General features: G+C 36.8%; 1 protein-coding gene across 7 annotated transcripts in view; it reads left to right on the top strand.

Annotated features, from left to right (window-relative positions):
• The window catches only part of LOC121871254 (phospholipid-transporting ATPase ID-like), a 179389-nt gene that overhangs the window by 124580 nt on the left and 34035 nt on the right, over positions 1 to 20774 (top strand). For 6 of the 7 annotated variants that reach the window (XM_042373466.1, XM_042373465.1, XM_042373463.1 and 3 more), the window contains 8 exons: positions 116 to 234; positions 1354 to 1509; positions 6798 to 6972; positions 7433 to 7502; positions 8618 to 8759; positions 11140 to 11302; positions 11660 to 11752; positions 15313 to 15591. In XM_042373466.1, the coding sequence (XP_042229400.1) occupies positions 116 to 234; positions 1354 to 1509; positions 6798 to 6972; positions 7433 to 7502; positions 8618 to 8759; positions 11140 to 11302; positions 11660 to 11752; positions 15313 to 15591 (1197 nt within the window). The remainder of the gene's footprint in view (positions 1 to 115; positions 235 to 1353; positions 1510 to 6797; positions 6973 to 7432; positions 7503 to 8617; positions 8760 to 11139; positions 11303 to 11659; positions 11753 to 15312; positions 15592 to 20774) is intronic. The other variant, XM_042373464.1, reaches the window with a different exon arrangement.

Genomic DNA, 20774 nt, shown 5'->3' with positions numbered 1-20774 from the left:
TGGTATTTGAAATATTCTGTATGATATAATGTTGTTTTTCATATCTTGTGACAGTTTGTTGCTATGTATTTGTTATTTTCTCACATAGAATTACAGTATTTTGTGAATATTGCAGGTAGTGGTAGGAGACGTAATTCGTATGGAGAATGACCAATTTGTGGCAGCAGACGTGCTGCTTATTTCTACGTCTGAACCAAACGGCCTCTGTTATATTGAAACATCAGAGCTTGACGGGTATTTGTCTTTTTAAATCTTGTTAGTGTAGTAATTTTAATATCCTGTAGAATTGTACCATTTTGGATTATGGTACTGTACAGTACATTTAAATTGTACAACAGGATATGGCTTGCGAACTGTACAGGAAATCCTCCTTAGTGACTCTTATTCCTACTTCACCACATGTTACGTATTAATAAAACTAATGGCCCTTGTGTGTGAGTGATGTGATGTGACCTGGGTTGACCTCCCAAGACCTGGCTTGCCCCCTAAGACATGGCTTGGCCCTCCCAAGGGCTGTCTTGCTCTCCAAGGAAAATTTTAATTATATTCCTTTTTCATATACTGTAGACAAATTTGGATTTGGTGAGAACATCTCAATGGTACTTTTACTATGCATAATTAAACAAAATAATAAGTATTCATCAATTTTCATCGTTCCCATTGCCTATCATTTATAAACTGAATAGCAGCAAGGAAGTAAATCATATTGCTAGCAGCCACACGGTCACACCTGGCAAATGCAAATTGAAAATATAAAACGTGTTGGAACATGTTCCATCTGTTACAGCACCACCCAGAGGCACCACAGTAGAGCAAGATTTTGACCCCTACTCTTTGCATGTAATGGTGACCCCCCCCCCCAGCAAAATCTGAAATGACACCCCTGACTCCTGTGTTTGCCAGAATGTATTGTACAGTAGCTAAAACAACTACCCTGTATCTGTGCAGGTGGGGATCAATATGCCCCGAAATTTTACGTGTCACTAGTGACAGCCCTCATATACCAATACTGTATTATCGTCCATGGTCTCATATTGTTTCCCACAAAGTATGCACAGATAGTTGTTTTAGCTACTGTACATGGCACATTATACTGTACAGTACTGTACACTAGTAATTCTGGTAAATAATTTAAATTAAACTTTTGTTTGCATTGTTTTATCATGATCTTAAAAAAAAATATTTATTATTCCCCACTCAAAATTTTGACAGGTAATGTACAGTGTGGACATCATTTCATAAAATTTATTGTAAGGTGGTTTTCATGATTGTTTGAGAAAAAATTATCAAGCTTGTATATTATGTGATTGTCATGAATTGGAAATGTTAAAGAATTATTTTAATAATTTGCAGAGAAACAAACCTTAAATGTAAGCAGTGTCTGCCAGAGACAGAAGACTTGGGACAGGATGACAGTCTTATTGGAGTGTTCCGAGGGGAGATACGCTGTGAACCTCCAAATAATCAACTCAACAAGTTTGATGGAGCCCTACACTGGGAGGGCAATATGTAAGTGGATTGCTTTTCACTTTGTGCAGGTTCCCTTGCACTTTTTTCCAGTAATTGGGAAAAAAAGGAGTTCATAGTGGTGCTGGGATGTTTGTCCAGTGTCTAGTGTTCATAGGGTTTATTATTGAGTAAAACTAATGCATTGACACAGGACACATTTCATCACTACATGAGGTGGACAAAATTTTTTTAGTGTTGGTAGTCAGGATTGTGGATGAAGGTCGAAGGTTAGATTACTAATGCCATATATTGTACAGGTATCCCTCAATTAGCATTAATTTGCTTTAGCAATAAAATTTTTTTTGATACCCTCTCTCGCTTAACGTTAGTAATAGTTTGACTCGCTGGGGAGGGGGAAAAACTAGGGACGAGGTAGCCTGTGAGATGCCTGTGCATGTTGCCATTGTTACATGTAATGAAACTATAAAAGTTGTGAAAAAATCATTACAATACTCATTGTGGCCTAGAAATAAAGAAAATATAATATAAAACTATAAAATAAGAAAGATGAAAAGCATGGATGCGTATGTATGGAGGCAGTGGGCTGTAACTGTGTCGCCAGCCCAGCTGTGCTCCCTCCCCTGATGTGACATCATGGCATACACACAGAGCAGCGCGGCCACAGCCACACACGTCTCTGAGTCAGCTGGGTGACTGCCTGGCTGAACTGTGTCACATCGCCCAGAGGATGGTGTGAGTGTGGAAGGAATCATTTTTTGTACATAAAACAGTCAACTCTCGATAACTCGGAATATATTGGGCTCTAACCATTTCAAGTTATCAAATTTTCCCAGTTATCAAGGCACTTTCCCTCCGGTCTTTTGTCTCAGCCCAATACCCAACTTTCTGACCAAATTAACCTACCATAGTCAGAAAACTTACACAAATATTTACACTTACAACACTGCAGGAAAAGGATGAGGATAATTCAAGTTTGTGGCGTCATGTGGTAGGTGTCAGAGGTGATGGGGGGGAGGGGGGGCCTCTGCGCTACAGTACAGTACTGTACAATACAATTTTGTATTATTAGCACTTACAGCACCAATTTACCAGCAACTACTTATGGTCACGAAATAAGGGTGAAACAGAGGGACACCAGAGTTAACACTGAGAAATTTTATTTTTCATATCTCTCTCTCTCTCTCTCATCTGTTACATGCACACACAATCTTTCATACAGAATGTGAAAAAAAAATTATTATAAGGTCAAAAACATGAAGGGAATACCGCATAAGCATTTCTTTCATGTGTTGAAGTTATCACATTGAACGTGGGAGGGGAGGTGGAGGGGGTATAGAGTCTCCCACCCATCCTATGAGGGTCACACGTATTATGCCATTTCAAGATTGTGTCATCATATCTCTGAATATTGCAAGTTATGTAAAGAAATAATTCATAAATAATTTACAGTTGAATATTTTACTGCCATTCAGAGTTATAGCGAATTACGAGTTATCATATTCCAAGTTATCAAGGGTTTACTGAATATGTGCTATTATATTTCATGGTATGCTATGTACAGTATCAATTTTAATATTTACCATAGCATTTTTTTTTAATTTTTGACGTATGCAATTTGAATTTTTTTCACATTAGCCTCACCTTGTGCTCACTAAATACTAGATGAACTCTGAACCACATCATTTATATATACTTTTTGGTGTTAATAAGTCAATTGTTTAACTTTGTAACAATTTATAACGAACTCGTTTAAAGTGAGGGAGAACTGTACTCAGTGTTTACCGCTCTGCCGTTTGAACCTGTTGTTCACCTTCCATGCTTTACTGTTATCCCTCTTTTGGCGATAATTCCCCTTAACGATAGGTTTTTCAGCAATACAACCCCATCGTTAAACGAGGGATACCTGTATTGTACTGCACTACTCTCTCTTCCTCCTTCATATAAAGGAAGAACAGAGCAAAAAGATTTCACTTTACCAGTTCATATGTTTTTGGTATGCAAATTTTATTATGCACAGTATTATTATACAGTAGTCCCTCGGTTAACGAACACAATTCGTTCCAGAAGGTCGTTTGTTAACCGAAACCATTGTTTCAATGGATTTTTTGGGTAATTGGTTCCAGTTCACCGAAAATTATCTAACGTAAAAAAAAATGCAGTAAAGTACACTTACTTTGTGGTGTACATGTAGGATGCTCCTGGTTGATGATGATGATGATGATAGGAATTAGAAGTGGGGGTGGAGGAAAAGGTAGGGTTGCCATACGTCCGTAGTTTCCCGGACATGTCCTCCATTTAGGTCTCGAAATCTTCATCCGGAAGTAATTTTTAAAATTCTTTAAAAGTCCGGAATTTCAGCTTTCATCATTTTCTCCAATGAAAAAAAACATGAAACTGTAATGACGAGGGAGAGAGACTGTGAGAGAGGGGAGGTGGAAACAGTAGAGATCTCGTTCAGTTTTCGTCAGCTGATAAGTCACGTGTACCGTACTCCTGTACGGTGTTGTCAACTTAGCTGCTAGCAGTTTTTGGGCTAGCCTGTAGTGCCATGTACTGCTTTTCCTTGTTCTTCAGCCACGCGCATTATTAAATTTGTTTTTGTATTTAGTGCTATTCCAGCCATAAATGAAATGTTGAAATTATATACTATTTTTTCTTATGGCTTTGCAAATATGCAAAATTTATTCACGGCTGCTTCAAGGTTACATAGCGCCAAAGTGTGTGTCGGGCGGGGGGATGTCTTCTGGAGCATCCTCTTTTTTTAATGTTCAGATATGGTAACCCTAGGAGAAGGGAGAAGAGAAGGAAGTGGGGGTGGAAGAGAAATTACCCCATGCTTCATGCTGCCATTTCACCCATAAAATTTTAAGTTCACTTGGTGTAATTCAAGATTATTTTCTTTAAATCAACACTGCACTGCATTATATATTGTTAATATGTAAAATAAATTTCAGAATGACCAATAATTGTACTATAAAAACATAAAAATAGTTAATGTTCAAGAGAGTCTCAAGCAAGATGCTTCCTCCACTGAGCAGAGACACAAACTGATGCCATTCTGGGGGAGTCAAGTGGCTGTTTGGCGCGCTAAAAACTAGTTCCCTTGTAAGAGCGCGCAACACAAGTTGCCCCCTTTTAAGGGCTTGGCACTCTTACAACAATTTACGTTAATACTCTGACCTGGTAGCGTGACGCGAGAGGAATGCCCATGGGTACATGTAATTATAGTATCGAGTATTAGGGAAAGAACAACGGTGAATACTATAGGTGAATCATAGACCCACATACAAATACACCGTTTATTGAAACACAAAAATGGTTACAGAAAAGACGCTGTATGCACCCAAAATAGGAACTCCTGGTACCATGCCCTCAGGCTCAATTTACTTACACCACTACCGGGTGTACACACACCAAAACACACAAACTCTCACAGCACTGTAGCACCATTAAAACCAGTGGCACCTGCCAGTACAACACTCAATGCCCCAGGGGCAATACTCCAGCGGCCGCCAGGGGAGTCTCATCACCAAGTGACACCTTCCAACACTCTGATAATTCCGCTGGGATAACACCGCCACACAAATAGCCCTACTGAGTTATGTACTCATCTACCAATGATGGGGCTGGCAGTTGTTTGGGGGCTTGACGATCCAGGTTCACCACGTGGGCATAGCGTTAGGGGAATACTGGCCAGCTATGGGGCCCATAGGTGGCAGTGGAGCTTCTGACGGTCGGGGTTCACGGGGATAACCGATTCTACTGGACCTCAGACATCTCCCCAGACTAGTGGATGCGTCATCCATGCTACAGACATGGCCTAGGCTGCGATAGGGACCTGTGGGTGGGAAGCGTGGCGGCTTACTGACTGTTTATAACAAACTCAACGTTTCAAAGGGACATCAAGGACATAAAATACTTCACTCAAAGCACATTAACTACGTTGCTTTAACCCTTGCGCAATCAAACTATTAATCAGGTCAAATTACTTAAAAATGGCGAATTACAACCCGGAGAAGGTGGAATGACCTACCTGTGGGTGGGAAGCGTGGCGGCTTACTGATGGTTGAACTGCCCGCCGCCTTCCACCCACGCCAAAGTCACGGATTCCACCTACTTAACCATTTCACTGAATTACGTTGCTGTAACACTCCGACGTTTGAAACTGAGACTACGAACTCAGTTTCATTCCCTACTATTATCATTACAAACAATGCTCTGACTGAGCTATCAAAAGCAAGAAATAAATTGATCACAAAAGGTTGGATGGCAACAGGTCCCAACACGCAGCGCCTTGCTACAAACCCGAGCAGCAGATTCAAAAAGGTTCCCTTGAGAATATTAACTAATTCCTCAGTTAACCTTCCTACCACAATTTCACTATGATTATCAGTTTCTGCTAATCATAGGTGAAAAAAAAGGTTTACAGGGTAGCAGAAAGAGTTTACAACTCGGTCAACAACTTACGACATCTCGATGACGTCATCAAGGAAACAGAGAGAACGGAGGACATTTCCACTGGGAGACTCAGAAGGATTTGTGGACGTGTAAGCGTAATATGGATCATTAGTTTAACAGGTTAGCCGTCATTACGATCATGACACCCTGTACTTCAATTATGTTAAATAATTGTTAAAATTACTAAAAATTTTAATATAAGACTTGGAAAATTATTGAATAGTACAACCTTCTTGATATTTACTCAAATGGTAACGATATTAAGCCCTAAAACCGATTACTGTATTGGTGGATTAATACTACAGCTGGTGAGCAGGCAAAAGCAGGCGAAAATATGTTGGGAAAAATTCTTAAGGAATTCGTTAACCGAATTTTTTTCGTTAACCGAATTAAATATTCTTATGGAAGGTAATTCGTTAACCGAAATTTCATTAACCGGGGCGTTCGTTAACCGAGGGATCACTGTATTGTATATTATTATGGATAGTAAGGGAATGACTTGTAATAAGCCTGCTGGCTCACACACTGTGATGTTGAATGGTGTTGGGGGAAGTACCAGCTACTAACACGGGGTGGGTGAAGCAACAGGTTTGTCTGAGGGATATTTTGGAGCCTTGTTGTGCTACAACAGCTAGAATGAAGGAATTACAACAAAGGAGTGTGTGCTGCTCTTGACACAGGCCAGACTGTACTGAAGTAGGAAGAACTTGCAAGAGGGAGGAAGGAACTTTCATGGGGCTGTGGGAACCTTTCATGTTCCATGGTTGTTTTTTATTAGTAGTTAACCATTAATCTAGTGCATTTGTTTGATGTTTTACTGTAACTTATTTAATATAGACAAATTTTAATTGTTTCCTGTTCACTTTCAGACATCCACTGGATAATGACAAAATCCTTCTAAGAGGCTGCATACTGCGCAACACACAGTGGTGCTATGGAGTGGTTGTATTTGCTGGCAAAGATACTAAACTTATGATGAATTCCGGAAAAACAAAGTTCAAACGCACAAGCATTGATAGATTGTTGAATTTCATTATTTTAGGGGTAAGTTTAGTAATAGTAAATACACATTTGAATTCATATTTAAAACAACATTGCAAATATTTTTTTTTTACTTATTTATGAAAATAATTGTACCCCATATTGTATAGCCAACATAATCATCCTGAATTATCTCATACTGATGGTTGTGTTGATACCATAATGTTGTTACTCCACACTCTAACAACTGACTGGGTATGGTACAGATAGTACGTACAGTAGTGAGGTATCCCCGTGTAGTACATGATAGGGTGGAGGAGAACTGCTTAAACCACACATTATTTCAATTAGTATGATACTGAATTACTATACATACAAATCAAGCAATGGAGTTATTTTTTCTTGTCTAAAAAATATATTCAATAAGTTACAACTCTGAGGTAATAATATGTTTATTATTGGCAACTTTGTATTTTTTATCAGTTCTTATGTTTGTATCAACTAACACAAGTTTCCTTTTCAGATTGTATTTTTTCTTCTATCCATGTGCCTGTTTTGCACAGTGGCCTGTGGTATATGGGAGACACTCACAGGTAATCAATCTATAAGTAGAGGTAAACAGTTTATAGGCACTGTACACTTACACAACTTATAAAGTACAGTGGGATATAAATAGACTTAATTCAACAGATTATAGGTGTAGTTTCATAAAACATTTTATAAATAGATTAAAACAACTTATAAGTACAGTACAGCTACTCCTCGACTTACGACCTACTCGACTTACGACCACCCGGACATACGACCGCCTCAGTCGTACCAAAATTTTTTCAAATTACGTATTTTCGAGTCCCGACGTTAGTGATTGCACTGTGTACTGACAAATTTTTTTTGTAATTCACTTTAAAATGGCTGGCAAGCTTAAAAGTGAGAGTTTTGTGGTGCTGAGAAGAAAAAGAGACGCCCATTTTAGATGTTCTATGTATTATTTAAGCATTTTCGAACTTACGACCAATTCGACTTAAACATGGATTTGGATCCCTAACCCCGTCATAAGTTGAGGAGGAGCTGTACTCATAAAAATCTTAAGGATAAGAGTTAAACAACTTTTGGGCTACACAGTTCTTATTATTAGCTTGTGATTGTTGTGCTGGCAGCAACTCCTACACCTTATAATAAAATAGTCTGAGTTGATTTAGGGCCACCATCCTCACTTGTGATGGCCAAACCATTTTTATTGATGAATTTATTTTACAGGCAAAAATTTCAAAATGTTAGTAAATTTCATATTTTCTTGGACAACATTACAAAAATATTGTAAACATTAGTTTTTTATCTGTGCTCAAATGTTTATAAATCTTATGCTTTGCCGGCCAGTACATCATAGTGTACGTCAGTCTTGTATATTGCAATTTAATACTATCTGAGAACATATGTAAACCTCATGTTTTAAAGGCTAATACCTCAAAAATGTAATGTGTGATGCTGTGTTGTTCGCAATAAGAGGGATAAGCAGATAGCTATTTAGGGTGTTGTTGTGTAATGGGAATACAATAACAGAACATATTTATGACAGTATTAAATGTTAATGAAGGATGAGAGTCTTTTTGTTCTCAATTCTGGAAAAGGCTTGAAGAAGTGAAAGAAAAAATCTAATACAGTATATACATGTATCTGCAGCACTGTACACATCAATGTATTATTTCAGGACAGTACTTCAGAGTGTACTTGCCGTGGGACAACCTCATACCAACAGACCCTGCAGGTGGTGCGACTGTGATAGCGCTTCTTGTGTTCTTCTCTTACGCTATTGTCCTCAACACCGTGGTGCCTATTTCACTATATGTTAGGTGAGTGTTCTCCTCTGTTCTGTCCACCTGACATAAGAGGAAGGAATACAGTGATCATTTTTGTGGACATATTTTTGTGTTAATTCCTTAGTAGTTGCTAATTATAGAAGTATGAAATTTGTTGTGTGTTCACTAAGAGGTCATAGCTTGAGTTCAGAGTTGCCACAATACTGTTTTCAGAACCATTGTATGTATGTGTATATGTTTAATGAAAACATTTATTGAATGGCACAAGCAGCGAACAGAACATACTGGATCAGAGTATATGACTGTGTGTAGGACTGTTGTTTGTTTAGTGAGGGCACACAAAGTTGAATACTGTACTGTATGACAGAAGTTCAAGAAGCTTTTTGTGGTAGTGGTTAGAAAATTTTTTTGCAGTTATGAATGGGCTGGAGGTTTGGAACTACTGTGCCTTCTTCCACTTCAGATGGTCAGCTTGCCTTATATTTTCCTCTTTTTTTTATGACAAAGATATCATGTACAAGTGACCTTGATTGGATTTCTTTGAATGAGGAATTTTCGATTGAATTTCAACCAAGTTATCTGTACACCATAGACATCTCTGTCATCATTTGTCCTGTAGGGGTGAACAATATTCTGCGCTATATAAAGGATTCGGAAGAAGACTTTTTGTTGTCTTGATCCTTTAAATGTAACTAAGGTATCACTTGCTTATGAATGTGCTGTAGACTTTATTAGTAAAATTATCAATAAAAGCTTTGCAGTTGGTAATTTTTTGCTATCGGAGAAGTAAGCTTTATTGCGTCCACTTTTTAGAAACCTGGTCTTAATACTGAAAATGTGTCCGGTCTCCAATCTCCCATTCTTTTCAAAGATCATAGAGTGTGCTATGGTGGAACTTCCTTTGTTAGAGAGAAATGAAGTGATCCTGTTGGTCCAGTCAGTCTATAGGAAGCAGCATTCAACTGAAACTGCCGAATATAAAACTCATAATGATTTGATAATAAACACATGCACAGGAAAGTCCTCCCTTCTGGTTTTCCTTGAGCTCTCTGCAGCCTTTGACATGGTGGATCATCATCTGTTACTTCAGGATATTTGGTCATTTGGTGTCAGTTTTGATGCAGTCTCACTACTTAGTCTTATTTGTCAGAGTGACCTCAGTGTGTAATGGTTGGTGGAACTATTTCAGACACAGTCAATTTGCAGTTTGGAGTTCCACAGGGATCAGTTTTGGGATCACTGCTGTTTACACTCTGTATCAGTAGTCTTGTATCTCATGATGTTGCTTACCATTTTTATGCCAATAATACACAGCTTTTTGTGCAAATAATAAATGTTGAAGACATAGAGGAGATAATGAAATCCTTGATGTCTGATATTAAGATTTGGATGGCTTGGGATAAAATTACTGGTAAGCTGAATGATGGCAAAACATCACAGATGATTTTGGCTCTTTTCAACTTTGGGGAAATACAACTTAGTCCTGTCGATTCTGTCAGTAATCTTGGAGTGTACTTTGACTCAAAACTGAATTTTAAAGACTATATAAATTCAGTGGTTAAGAGTTGCAACTCTCATATACGAAAAATTATGTGTTGTGAAATAGTATGGTCTATTCGCCGCACTACAAAGAGAACTTAAAGTTGAATCATACCAAAGAGAGCCCTCTCATACTGTAATTTTCTTTGTGACCTCTGTACAATAACAGTCTGAAATAGACAGGAAGACATCATTATATAATTTAACCCATCTTAGAGGACAAATCAGAAGAGTTTACCCAATTCAAGAATGATTGACTTTCTCATTAATCATGGTCTTGTCAATGAATTCTACTGAAGGTTTTACTGTAAGAAGGGGGTCGTGGGACATTAAAACCAAAAGTATCCCAAAAATGGTCAAACTGCTGAACTGATCAGGTAAACTGCAACATCTAATACACAATCTCAGTCAACAGGAGACAAAACTAGGCCTAGAGTGTGTCCAGAAAAATGGTAGACACAACACATGATTCACAAAATGTTTAGATCGAGAATTTCCAAGTACAGCTCCTCCCCGACTTACGACCTACTCGACTTACGACCACCCGCACTTACGACCTGCCTCAGTCGTACCAAAATTTGGTCAAGTTACGTATTTTAGAGTCCCAAAGTCACTACACAGACAAAATTTTTATTTGTAATTCACTTTAAAATGGCTGGCAAGCTTAAAAGTGAGAGTTTTGTGGTGCTGAGAAGAAAAAGAGACACCCATTTTAGATTTTCTATGTATTATTTAAGCATTTCCGACTTACGACCTGGATTTGGGTCCCTAACCCCATCGTAAGTCGGGGAAGAGCTGTACTATATAAAATACTTAATTTTGAAGCTTATTTTAGCTATCTCTTCTTTAATTGAGTTTATTTATTATCTTACAGTGTGGAAGTGATTCGATTGTGGCAGAGCTTTTTGATCAACTGGGATGATGCCATGTGCTACATACCAAGTGGCACCCACGCCAAAGCCCGTACAACTACTCTCAATGAAGAGCTGGGACAGATAGAGTATATATTCTCTGACAAGACTGGAACCCTCACACAGGTATCACTAAGGACCTATAGAGCACTAACATTTAGATATTTTTAATAAACAATATGCATGCGGGTATACATTTACTTTTTTATATATAACTTGGCAGGTAGGTCGGTTGTAATTCAAAGATAAACTGACAAAAATTAAGAGAATGTGTCAAGAGTTGAAATAAAGTGAATCATAATAAAAGTTTCTTGAGGATGTGTTTTGAATAGCGTAAGTTAATGTATTCTTCTTAAAGATTGCATAACTGGGTGAAAATGTCTCGCCTACATAAGGATGACGATGTGATTATTTGATTTTATAGTATATGTATTAAGTAATGATAAGAGTATGGATGTTAATTTTCTAAATTCTCTTTGGCAGAACATTATGGCATTCAACAAATGTACTATAGCCGGGCGAAGCTTTGGGGAGGTTATTGATCCCAGAACAGGTGACCTCTTAGAGATCAATGAGGTAAGGATGTGTGGTCTACTCTTAGCATTTATTTATTTTTGGGCATTTGTAAATGATTGACGTGTTAGTTTATGGACATATTTTTATTCTTCTCAAGTGAAATACTGATTATTTACTATAAGTGGAACTTGGGCCAAAATGTTAGATATTTTACACATTAATATTTTCTGCAACATACAAAAAATTACATTAAAGATTTTTTTACACAATTGTTGCAAAATTTTAAGAGGAAATGAATGACAGTAAATTATGAAAATGTTTGTTTGCACTTTGTATCAGTCCCTCTACCTCATAACAGAAGACGGCTGGCCAGAGTGAAACAAAAAAGATTAGTTTTGTGTACAGTACATTAAATAAAAAAAAAAGAAGCCATTTTGTGGCAAATAATTAGTATTTTATTATGTGTTCACTTGTTTACACATTTTTCTTTTAATTATTGATATTGTAATATAGTTTGCTTTTGTGGTGTGGTGAGACTTAACTGATCCTTGAGATATGAAATGCTGCACTGGCAGTGTCCAAGTTGTGTACAGTACAGTATTCTACAGGTGGTTTTCAACTGGTAAAAACAGCCTAATGTATTGATGAATGATTGTAACCTATCACCTAGTGGGGAAAGGCTTCAAACCCATTAATTACCAGGACTTCAAAAGCCAGTGAGGACAAATGATCGTACATTACAATTGTGACCACGAGATATTTTACTGGTTCAACTTCATTTCCTAAGGTGTTGGCAGGTCAACACCTCTTCAGTACCTCTGGAGAGATTACAAAGGTGTATTGTCCTGGTTTTTCATCACTTATTAATCCCTAGATATTTTGCTGGTTCCTATTTCATGTTGATCAACCATAGGGAATACTGCCAGTTCCTCCATTCTTGTATGAAGCAGATGGCCAACAGTTGGGCTCAGTCATAATATTTCATGAAGAAATAAATTAATGTGTTGCTCTGGTGTATATTTCCGGCTAGTGCTCACCTGTTTCTGGATGAATTTTTTCTTCCTGTAGGAAACCTCTTGCACTGTGAGTTTTTAAGGATGAGTGTTGTTTGTGTGACACTAGACCACCACCACCACCACCACCACCACCACCACCACCACCACCACCTCCTCCTCCTCCTACTATTTTTACATCCTGAAAACAAGTTTCATGGGTCATTCAAGAATCTCAGCACTTATAAAAGAAAGATTGATTCCATGCAATCTGTTTTTTGTAACTTGGAGATGCATGGGTGACCTGGATTTCTTTTCCACCTCCTTAGGGAGAGTTCCTCACAGGTCAGCAGGTGTGAGGATAAATTAGTGGAATAAGTTACTGTGATGTAGCATAACAAGCAAAGAACCTCCCATCACATTTAACAGAACTTTATAATCCATTTTCTCCCTTGATCTTGAAGCCATTAAGGGGTTAAAAGCCTCATTCTGTTAGATGTGGTTATGATTGGTCATCAACATAAAAAGTTTGTTTTTACTGGTGATATTCCTGGTGTAGGGCTGTCCATCATTATATCTTACAATTTGCCTCTGCTGACATTAAAAGGTAATTCAGGAATTTCATAACAATACAAAATGATTAACATTCCCTTTGTAAGAATATCAGATTTTACAACTTAACTTGGTGAGTATTTTTTCAGGTGTAATACATAAAGTTAAATTATAGGGCTGATGTACTTCTTCCTCTGCTGGAATTTATGAGTTTAATTTATTGGGTTTAATTTCCTCTAGACATGATTGCTTGTCCCACTTAATGTCCTGCCCTAAATAACAGGTTATCTATTTGTGAATTGGGAACATTTATGCATTGCAGTATATGATGTGTGGGTTATACCAGGAGTTTCTTGTAATTTACCTTTTAATCTTTGCTATTTACCCAGTACTCGGTGAATGATCCTGTACCTGTTTGTGGAGCCACGATCACAGCTACCTAATTAATGCATTGCAAAACATGTATGGGATGAAATTTTAAATTACTGTATGTGTGCATTTGACTTTTGACACTGGAAAAATTAAATATTCTCTCCGCTTGCCTAATGACACTTGGAAAACAAAATATTCCATCCATCTGATCATTGACATCAAACGTCTTCAGCATTAAATATGGCACAGACATGAGTACCCATTCTCGTCATAAGATAGAATCATCCTTATATGTAACAGCCATTGTCATTAGCTAGTCCTCTACCACTTGTATTTCAAAGTCTGTAAGAGTGAGATTGACATCCCATTATACACCCTGTATATAATCTAGATCAAGGTTGTTCATTTATCCTCTTTGTGTCCAATTTTTCTTTCTTTCATATCTTCCCAGTATTCATGTCCTCCTTTTCTGCCTGGACTACCATCTGTTGTATTTCTTCTCTTAAATACAATGACAACTTAATCCCCTGAGGACCAATTTCATCATCCTCGGATAGATAGACCAGTGTATTTGAAGGGTTAGGATATTGTGCTCAAAGGATAAAGTCAATGTACTCATGTGATTAGATTATTGTCCTCAAGGGGTTAAGATACATTAATCACAGGAATAAGTTATTGTACCCAAGATTAGCATTGTAAACACAGACCACAACACAAGCATGTCCTCAGCTGCATTTAATCTCTAATAATTGTTTCTCTCCCTTGACCCACTACTCATGTGTCACAATGTCTGAAGTTACCATTTACAAGAAGAGGGTTTAGGTCTGTTACCCTGGAAGTGCTCATGGCTTGAGTAACATTGTAGGTGCATCAGTCATCTCCATGAATATCTATCCTGCATGATCACTCACACACAAGCTTACTGAGAGAACTTTTTAACCAATGCTCGATCCCTTTTATATTTTCCATTCTTTTTACCACATGACCACTGTAGCCTCGTGGATGTTCTCTTACATAACCTGACGTTCTGCTACAGTATTTTTGTGTTGGTGTTACTATGTGTATTTGATATGTTAGTTATTTTGTATATCAGGTACTTGGTTCATCTCTCTTCATTATGTAGCTGTTTATGTCATGTTGTTTATGTGTTTTAGTTATCAAATATTTTTGTTGTATGTGTGTTTAAGCAGCAGTATTTTTGTTTACTTTTTATGTACAGTATGTGTCCCACTTCTCTGCTGTGCTTTAGACCCTTCTTGCCCAGGAATGTTTCCACCTCATGGTAGGAGCAAGTACAGTATTATGACTTAAGTAAGGTAACTTGATCAGGTCAAGTCAAGTCACCTTAAAAAATTTTTTTTCTTGACATTTGAAGGTGTGCATTTGTCAGTACCCAAAATTATGAAGAGTAAGAGTGAGTGAGTGAGAGAGATTTTGTGTGCGTTACCTTGCCCAGGCTGTAGGAAAAGGCATCATGATAAAAAGAAAACAGATGTACATTATGTGTTTAGTGTAACATATAAGGGTACGTATACTATAATACGATAATTAGAATAATTTTGTGTTTACATTATTTACTGTTTGTTACCAGTATCTAGTGTTAATAATTGTATTTTTATTGTTTTACTGCCTCTTATTGATGGTGACTTGACTTTGCCTCACGTATTGCTGGCACGGTCAACATATTTACTGGCAATGATAAAGTCGGGGACTTGGGTCAGAAAGAAAAAAAGGAAGCGGTCACATAGGCAAGATGTGGGTTTGAGGAACTACACGGAAGAAGATGCAGATGAAACTCAGGTTGTTCTGCTTAGTGCCGAGGCTAGTTCAGACGCCGACACGTGGGTGGAGCTGCAGACGTTGAAACACAATAATGATTCAGAGTTTAGTGACAATGCTTACAACACAAATTCAGGGCATTGTTACTCTGATAGTTTACCGAACCTGTCGTCTTCCACGCACGAGCTCGACAGTCTACCACCAGTAATTATATCTTTGTGTGTCGCTGCTGTGCTAGCTATTGTTGTCCATGTTGTGGCTATTGGGTTAGGTGCCTCTGTAATGTCTGTACAGCTCCTACAATTTCTGAATCTATTTATCAGTTAGTTTAAATTTATGCCAAATATTCAGCACTGAAAAAATATTCCATTTAAAATACATAAGGTTTGTTAGAGCTGTACAGAAGAAATAAATGAAAATACTTATACAGTAAAACTGTCTAAAGATAACTGACTTAATTGTGCCTAAATTAATTTAAATTTCTTTAACAACTCTAAAATTTATTGATTTAATGGATAAAGAAAGGTTTCAGTTCATAAATTTATTAACGATTAAAGAAACCTTTGTAGCTTTACTTGGTCGATTGTGTAAAAAATGGGAGGTAAGAATATGTAGTGTGCGTGCGTGCATGTGTATGCGTGCGTGCATGCATGTGTGTGTGTGTGTGAGATTATATACATACAGTACAATATAATTATTATTATTTCTTATTATTAAGAAATGAAATAGTTGCTGTGTGAGTGTGAGTGCGTGCATTTGTGCGTAATTATATACATACAGTAAAGTACAATATTATTATTATTATTAAAAAATTAATTAGTTGCAGTGGTGGGTAGGACTTTGTACTCTGCTCAATCTGTGGCTACAGTTTGATGATGGTATTGTTTCACATTATTAAAGAACTTTATTTTGCTAAATGTGTTACACTGAAAGAATTTTTTTTTTGTCTTGTACACTTACACAAACAGTGTCTCATGATCCTCAAGACTGGCTGAAAACATCACAGCTTTGTACTTTGTTTTGTTTTTTATAAGTCTGCCTCAATATACACCTGTCGTGTAGTGTATGAGTTGTCTAGTGCTTCACTGTAGGTTAATATAGCTGTATAATGTTGCTCACTTATCTCCTGTATTTATATTAGTTCTACTTGTACAGTTTATGGTTGTAAAGGGAATACAGTATATAATAATCTATGTAGGTCACCTCTAAATGTCATGACACTGAAGGTTACAGCTAATTCATGGACACATATGTTTTGTTTGATTAATTGTTTTATTTGGATAGTATAACTTTGGAATACCAAATAATTAGAAGAACAAAGTATGGAAAATCAATGAAATTTACACTTCATTTCTTGCCACAAAAGCAGGGTAACCAAATTTTGACCCACATTAAACTTGTCAAAATTTTATTATTGCTAAAGCAAATTTATGCTAAACAAAGGAAACCTCTAAAATTTTTGGATACTGATCATTCTGATAACAAGGGATACCTGTAGAAGGTCCATATTCTTTCTTATAGTTACCTCCCATATTTTAAGGGCATCCATGTAGAATATTGTCCACAAGTCTCCTTGATGATTAACTAAACCATTCTCTTATATACTGTACCTGTATAATCTCTGTGGTTGGCTGGTTAAGTAGAGAGATGTAGGAGTGGAAGGTCCTATTAAATTTATCCATTTTATATATAGTGCTATATTGTGCAACACTTTTGCATTTTTTGAGAGACTATTGTGTATACGTACCACAAGTATTGTACACACGAGAAAAAAGTATCTATCCACACTGTGTAAAACAATATGACACCATAGAAGAAGAATTTTGACAACCCTACCAAGACAACATTCGTCACATGGGTCATTTTGAAATACATGGGACTGGTATACCTTGCTGTGTGTCAGGCATGTGATCTTGAAAAGTGCTGCATTAAGTGAAATAATTTATAGTCATTACATGTTTTCTATATCTGGGAAGTATATGGTCAAACTTTTCTCACAAAAATATTTAATTAAATTTCTAAATTATATTTTAGAAGGGAACTACTAGTATACCAAGTAAGGTACTGTACTACTCATAATTTGAATTATTTTTGTCTGCGCAGTTTAAAATATGGATGGCAGATCTTGTTTGTAAAGAAACACAAAATTAAAGTTCTTGAAATTGGATACAGGTGAAAAATTTTGAAGTTTATTTGAGAAACTTTGGAAGTTTTGCTTACAATAAATACAAAAAACATTTTTATATGGCTATTTTGAGTTTGTAGACCTTTTTTAGTTATATGTATCAGTTCTTTCTCACCAGATTAAATTTTGTGATGCAGTACCGGTAATTATTGGAACTGTGGTAAATAGTCACATTACCTTGAACATTGAAGGTTAGCAGAAACACTAAGCTTCTCTGCTATGTGTACGTAGTTATAAGCGAAGCATTAGTCGTGCATTGTATGTGATATTTTCTTTAACTTGGACTTTCTTCCATTATATATTATGATCTTAAAATATGTTATTTTCTATTACTAATGCAGTGTTCTGTTGGCTTATTTTTAGAGTGTGTACTTGTACCTGATGCAACAGTGCCATTTCTAACTTAATACAATATTGCTTCAACACCAGCAAATAATATAACTCGGCTAGCATCCCTAACAACTGTAGTAAACAAATGTTTTACCTCACATGTGTCAAAGTTTTCAGCTGAAGAAGATGGTTTTGGAAGTACTGTTTGTCTTTATTTTTATAATAATAACAATTGAGTTTGGTAGATTCAGGGTTGTTCCTTGGTGGAGAAACTGATACATTACTTGTGCTCTTAGACTCCTAAAACAATGTAAAAACCTACGGTTTCAGTTATTCAGTAAGGTGTGTTTTGAAGCATTATGTCTTGCCCTTTCTCCTCCTCCTCATTTTCTTATTTTTCTCAGCAGAATGTATTATTGTATTGCTAGCCAGATGATATCTTTCTGGCTGTACAATTAGAACGTTTTTTATAGAAAGTTAAATATCACTGAAATTCCACTGTTGGAGAAGATAAAACACAGAAAAACGAGTCATACAGAGGGAGATATTGGACAATTAAATTTCACAGTACAGCTCCTCCCCAACTTACGACAGGGTTAGGGACCCAAATCCAGGTCGTAAGTCGAAAATGTTCAAATAATACATAGAAAATCTAAAATGGGTGTCTCTGTTTCTTCTCAGCACCACAAAACTCTCATTTTTAAGCTTGCCAGCCATTTTAAAGTAAATTACAAACAAAAATTTTGTCTGTGTACTGACGTTGGGACTCGAAAATACGTTATTTGACAAAATTTTGGTATGTCTGAGGCAGGTTGTAAGTGCGGGTGGTCGTAAGTCGAGTAGGTCGTAAGTCGGGGAGGAGCTGTATATAGAAAAGCCACCCATTCAGGAAGTTGTCTACATTTTTTAGCAACCACTTGGTCCAATGTATAATGGTTGTGGTAAAGTGTAAGTTGGTCAGAGAGGGAGGGACTTACCTGCCAGGTTAACTGAACATAAAAATGCCACAAGATATGTCAAGATAATTCAGCTGTATTTAAACATGTTTGTAAGTTAGGTAATACCATTAACTGGAAGGATTCATCTATAAAGTAAAAATCTAATAGGTTTAGAAGAAAAATCATAGTCTGCTTTGATTGAAAAAATTCCAAATTTCAATATCTCTAGAGGACAATAATTTTGGTCCCCTTACTTAATCACTTCAGTAACTGTTCTCAAGACCTTACCTGCGCTCAAGACCTGACATTTGCTGCATTCAGCTGTCTGGTCACGTCACATATGTCACTTGATGTCCTTATAAAACCTCCCTCCGTAATTGTTCTTGTCACACTGCCAAGGATGAGCATAACTCATGGTTGAAATATCCAGTGCTGTCATTTTGTGTGTTTTAACTTCTCCTACAGTGGGATTTCAGTGTTATGGTTTGTTTGATATTACATATTTTTTTCAATTATAGATAAATATTTTCATTTATTGTAAAGTGTTGTGCAGTACCTCATTGCTCACCTCACAGCTAAATGGGCATCAATAATGGTGTCTTAGGCCAAAACCCAAGGTGGCACACATGGCATAGCAACTGTTGCCTTTTATGTGTAATAAATGCATATGCATATTTGAAAACAATCCTCAGACATAATGCAGTTTGTTAGCAGTATAGTAAAGTAGGTTTCATCCCCTTAAATCCTCCTAGTTAATTATAGAAATACAGCTCCTCCCCGACTTACGACCTACTCGGCTTACGACCACCCGCACTTACGACCTGCCTCAGTCGTAACAAAATTTGGTCAAATTATGTATTTTCGAGTCCCAAAGTCAGTACACAGACAAAATTTTCATCTGCAATTCAATTTAAAATGGCTGGCAAGCTTAAAAGTGAGTGTTTTGTGGTGCTGAGAAGAAAAAGAGACACCCATTTTCGATTTTCTATGTGTTATTTAAGCATTTCCGACTTACGACCATTTCGACTTACGACCGGGATGTCGGTCCCTAAACCCGTCGTAAATCGGGGAGCAGCTGTACTAAGTTGAAGAGGGGATTATGACTAGATAGTAGCAAACATTTTGTTGTACTCAGTACTGACCTTCCCAACTTAGGTAAACATTTCTTGAAATCTTTGTGAATAACAAGGTACCAAGCTGTATGAGCACTACCTGGTTGGGACAAAAGTTTATCAATGTTACTAAAAACAGTTTTACTGCTGTTATTCTTTATCATTGAAGTTGGTGATATAATATTTTTCCTATAAGTCAGGCATATCTTCATTGTGTGTGTCTTTACATTTCAAAGCAGATTAGCACAAGTATGATCATTCTCAAGTACTTTGAGAACAGACACTCTGGTACACTGCTTGTCAGAGGCCAGTGAGCAGTTGTTGATATATTTTGTGACAACAGTATGTTTCACTGTTTTAGGTAGTTGGTGATATACCTGCCATGTGCTTGTATTAAGTAGTGGAGATGTGTAGGATGTGTGTTTAATTATTAAACACATAAGAGAAAAACCAGTCCTATACAACATAAGTAGAAAACAACAAAGAAATATATGGATACGGAAGTGAAATTTACTTATGATTTTTATGCTCATGTAAATGATGTCATGTTATGTTGTGGTAGTCATCGTCATCTGTCAAATAGTAATAGTGGTTTTCATATGTTGACTTAGGTTTTGTGTAACAGATTCTTTTCAACTTTTAGGAAAATGGGGGTTATTGTCTTGTTTTATCTTAAAATTCCCGAGTTATGGGTATATCTTGCTCCCATAGCGAAGCTCATTCTTCTTTAAGGGGAAAATGGGATGACTCTTGGCATAACTGTTTATTGCATGTGCTTAAATCTCCATTATTTTTATCTAGATCTGGACTTTCATTTTTGTA

This window comes from Homarus americanus, unplaced genomic scaffold (assembly GCF_018991925.1).
Source record: "Homarus americanus isolate GMGI-L3 unplaced genomic scaffold, GMGI_Hamer_2.0 scaffold46973, whole genome shotgun sequence".
NCBI classification, from domain to species: Eukaryota; Metazoa; Arthropoda; class Malacostraca; order Decapoda; family Nephropidae; genus Homarus; species Homarus americanus.
This window is presented reverse-complemented; position numbering and strand designations above follow the sequence as displayed.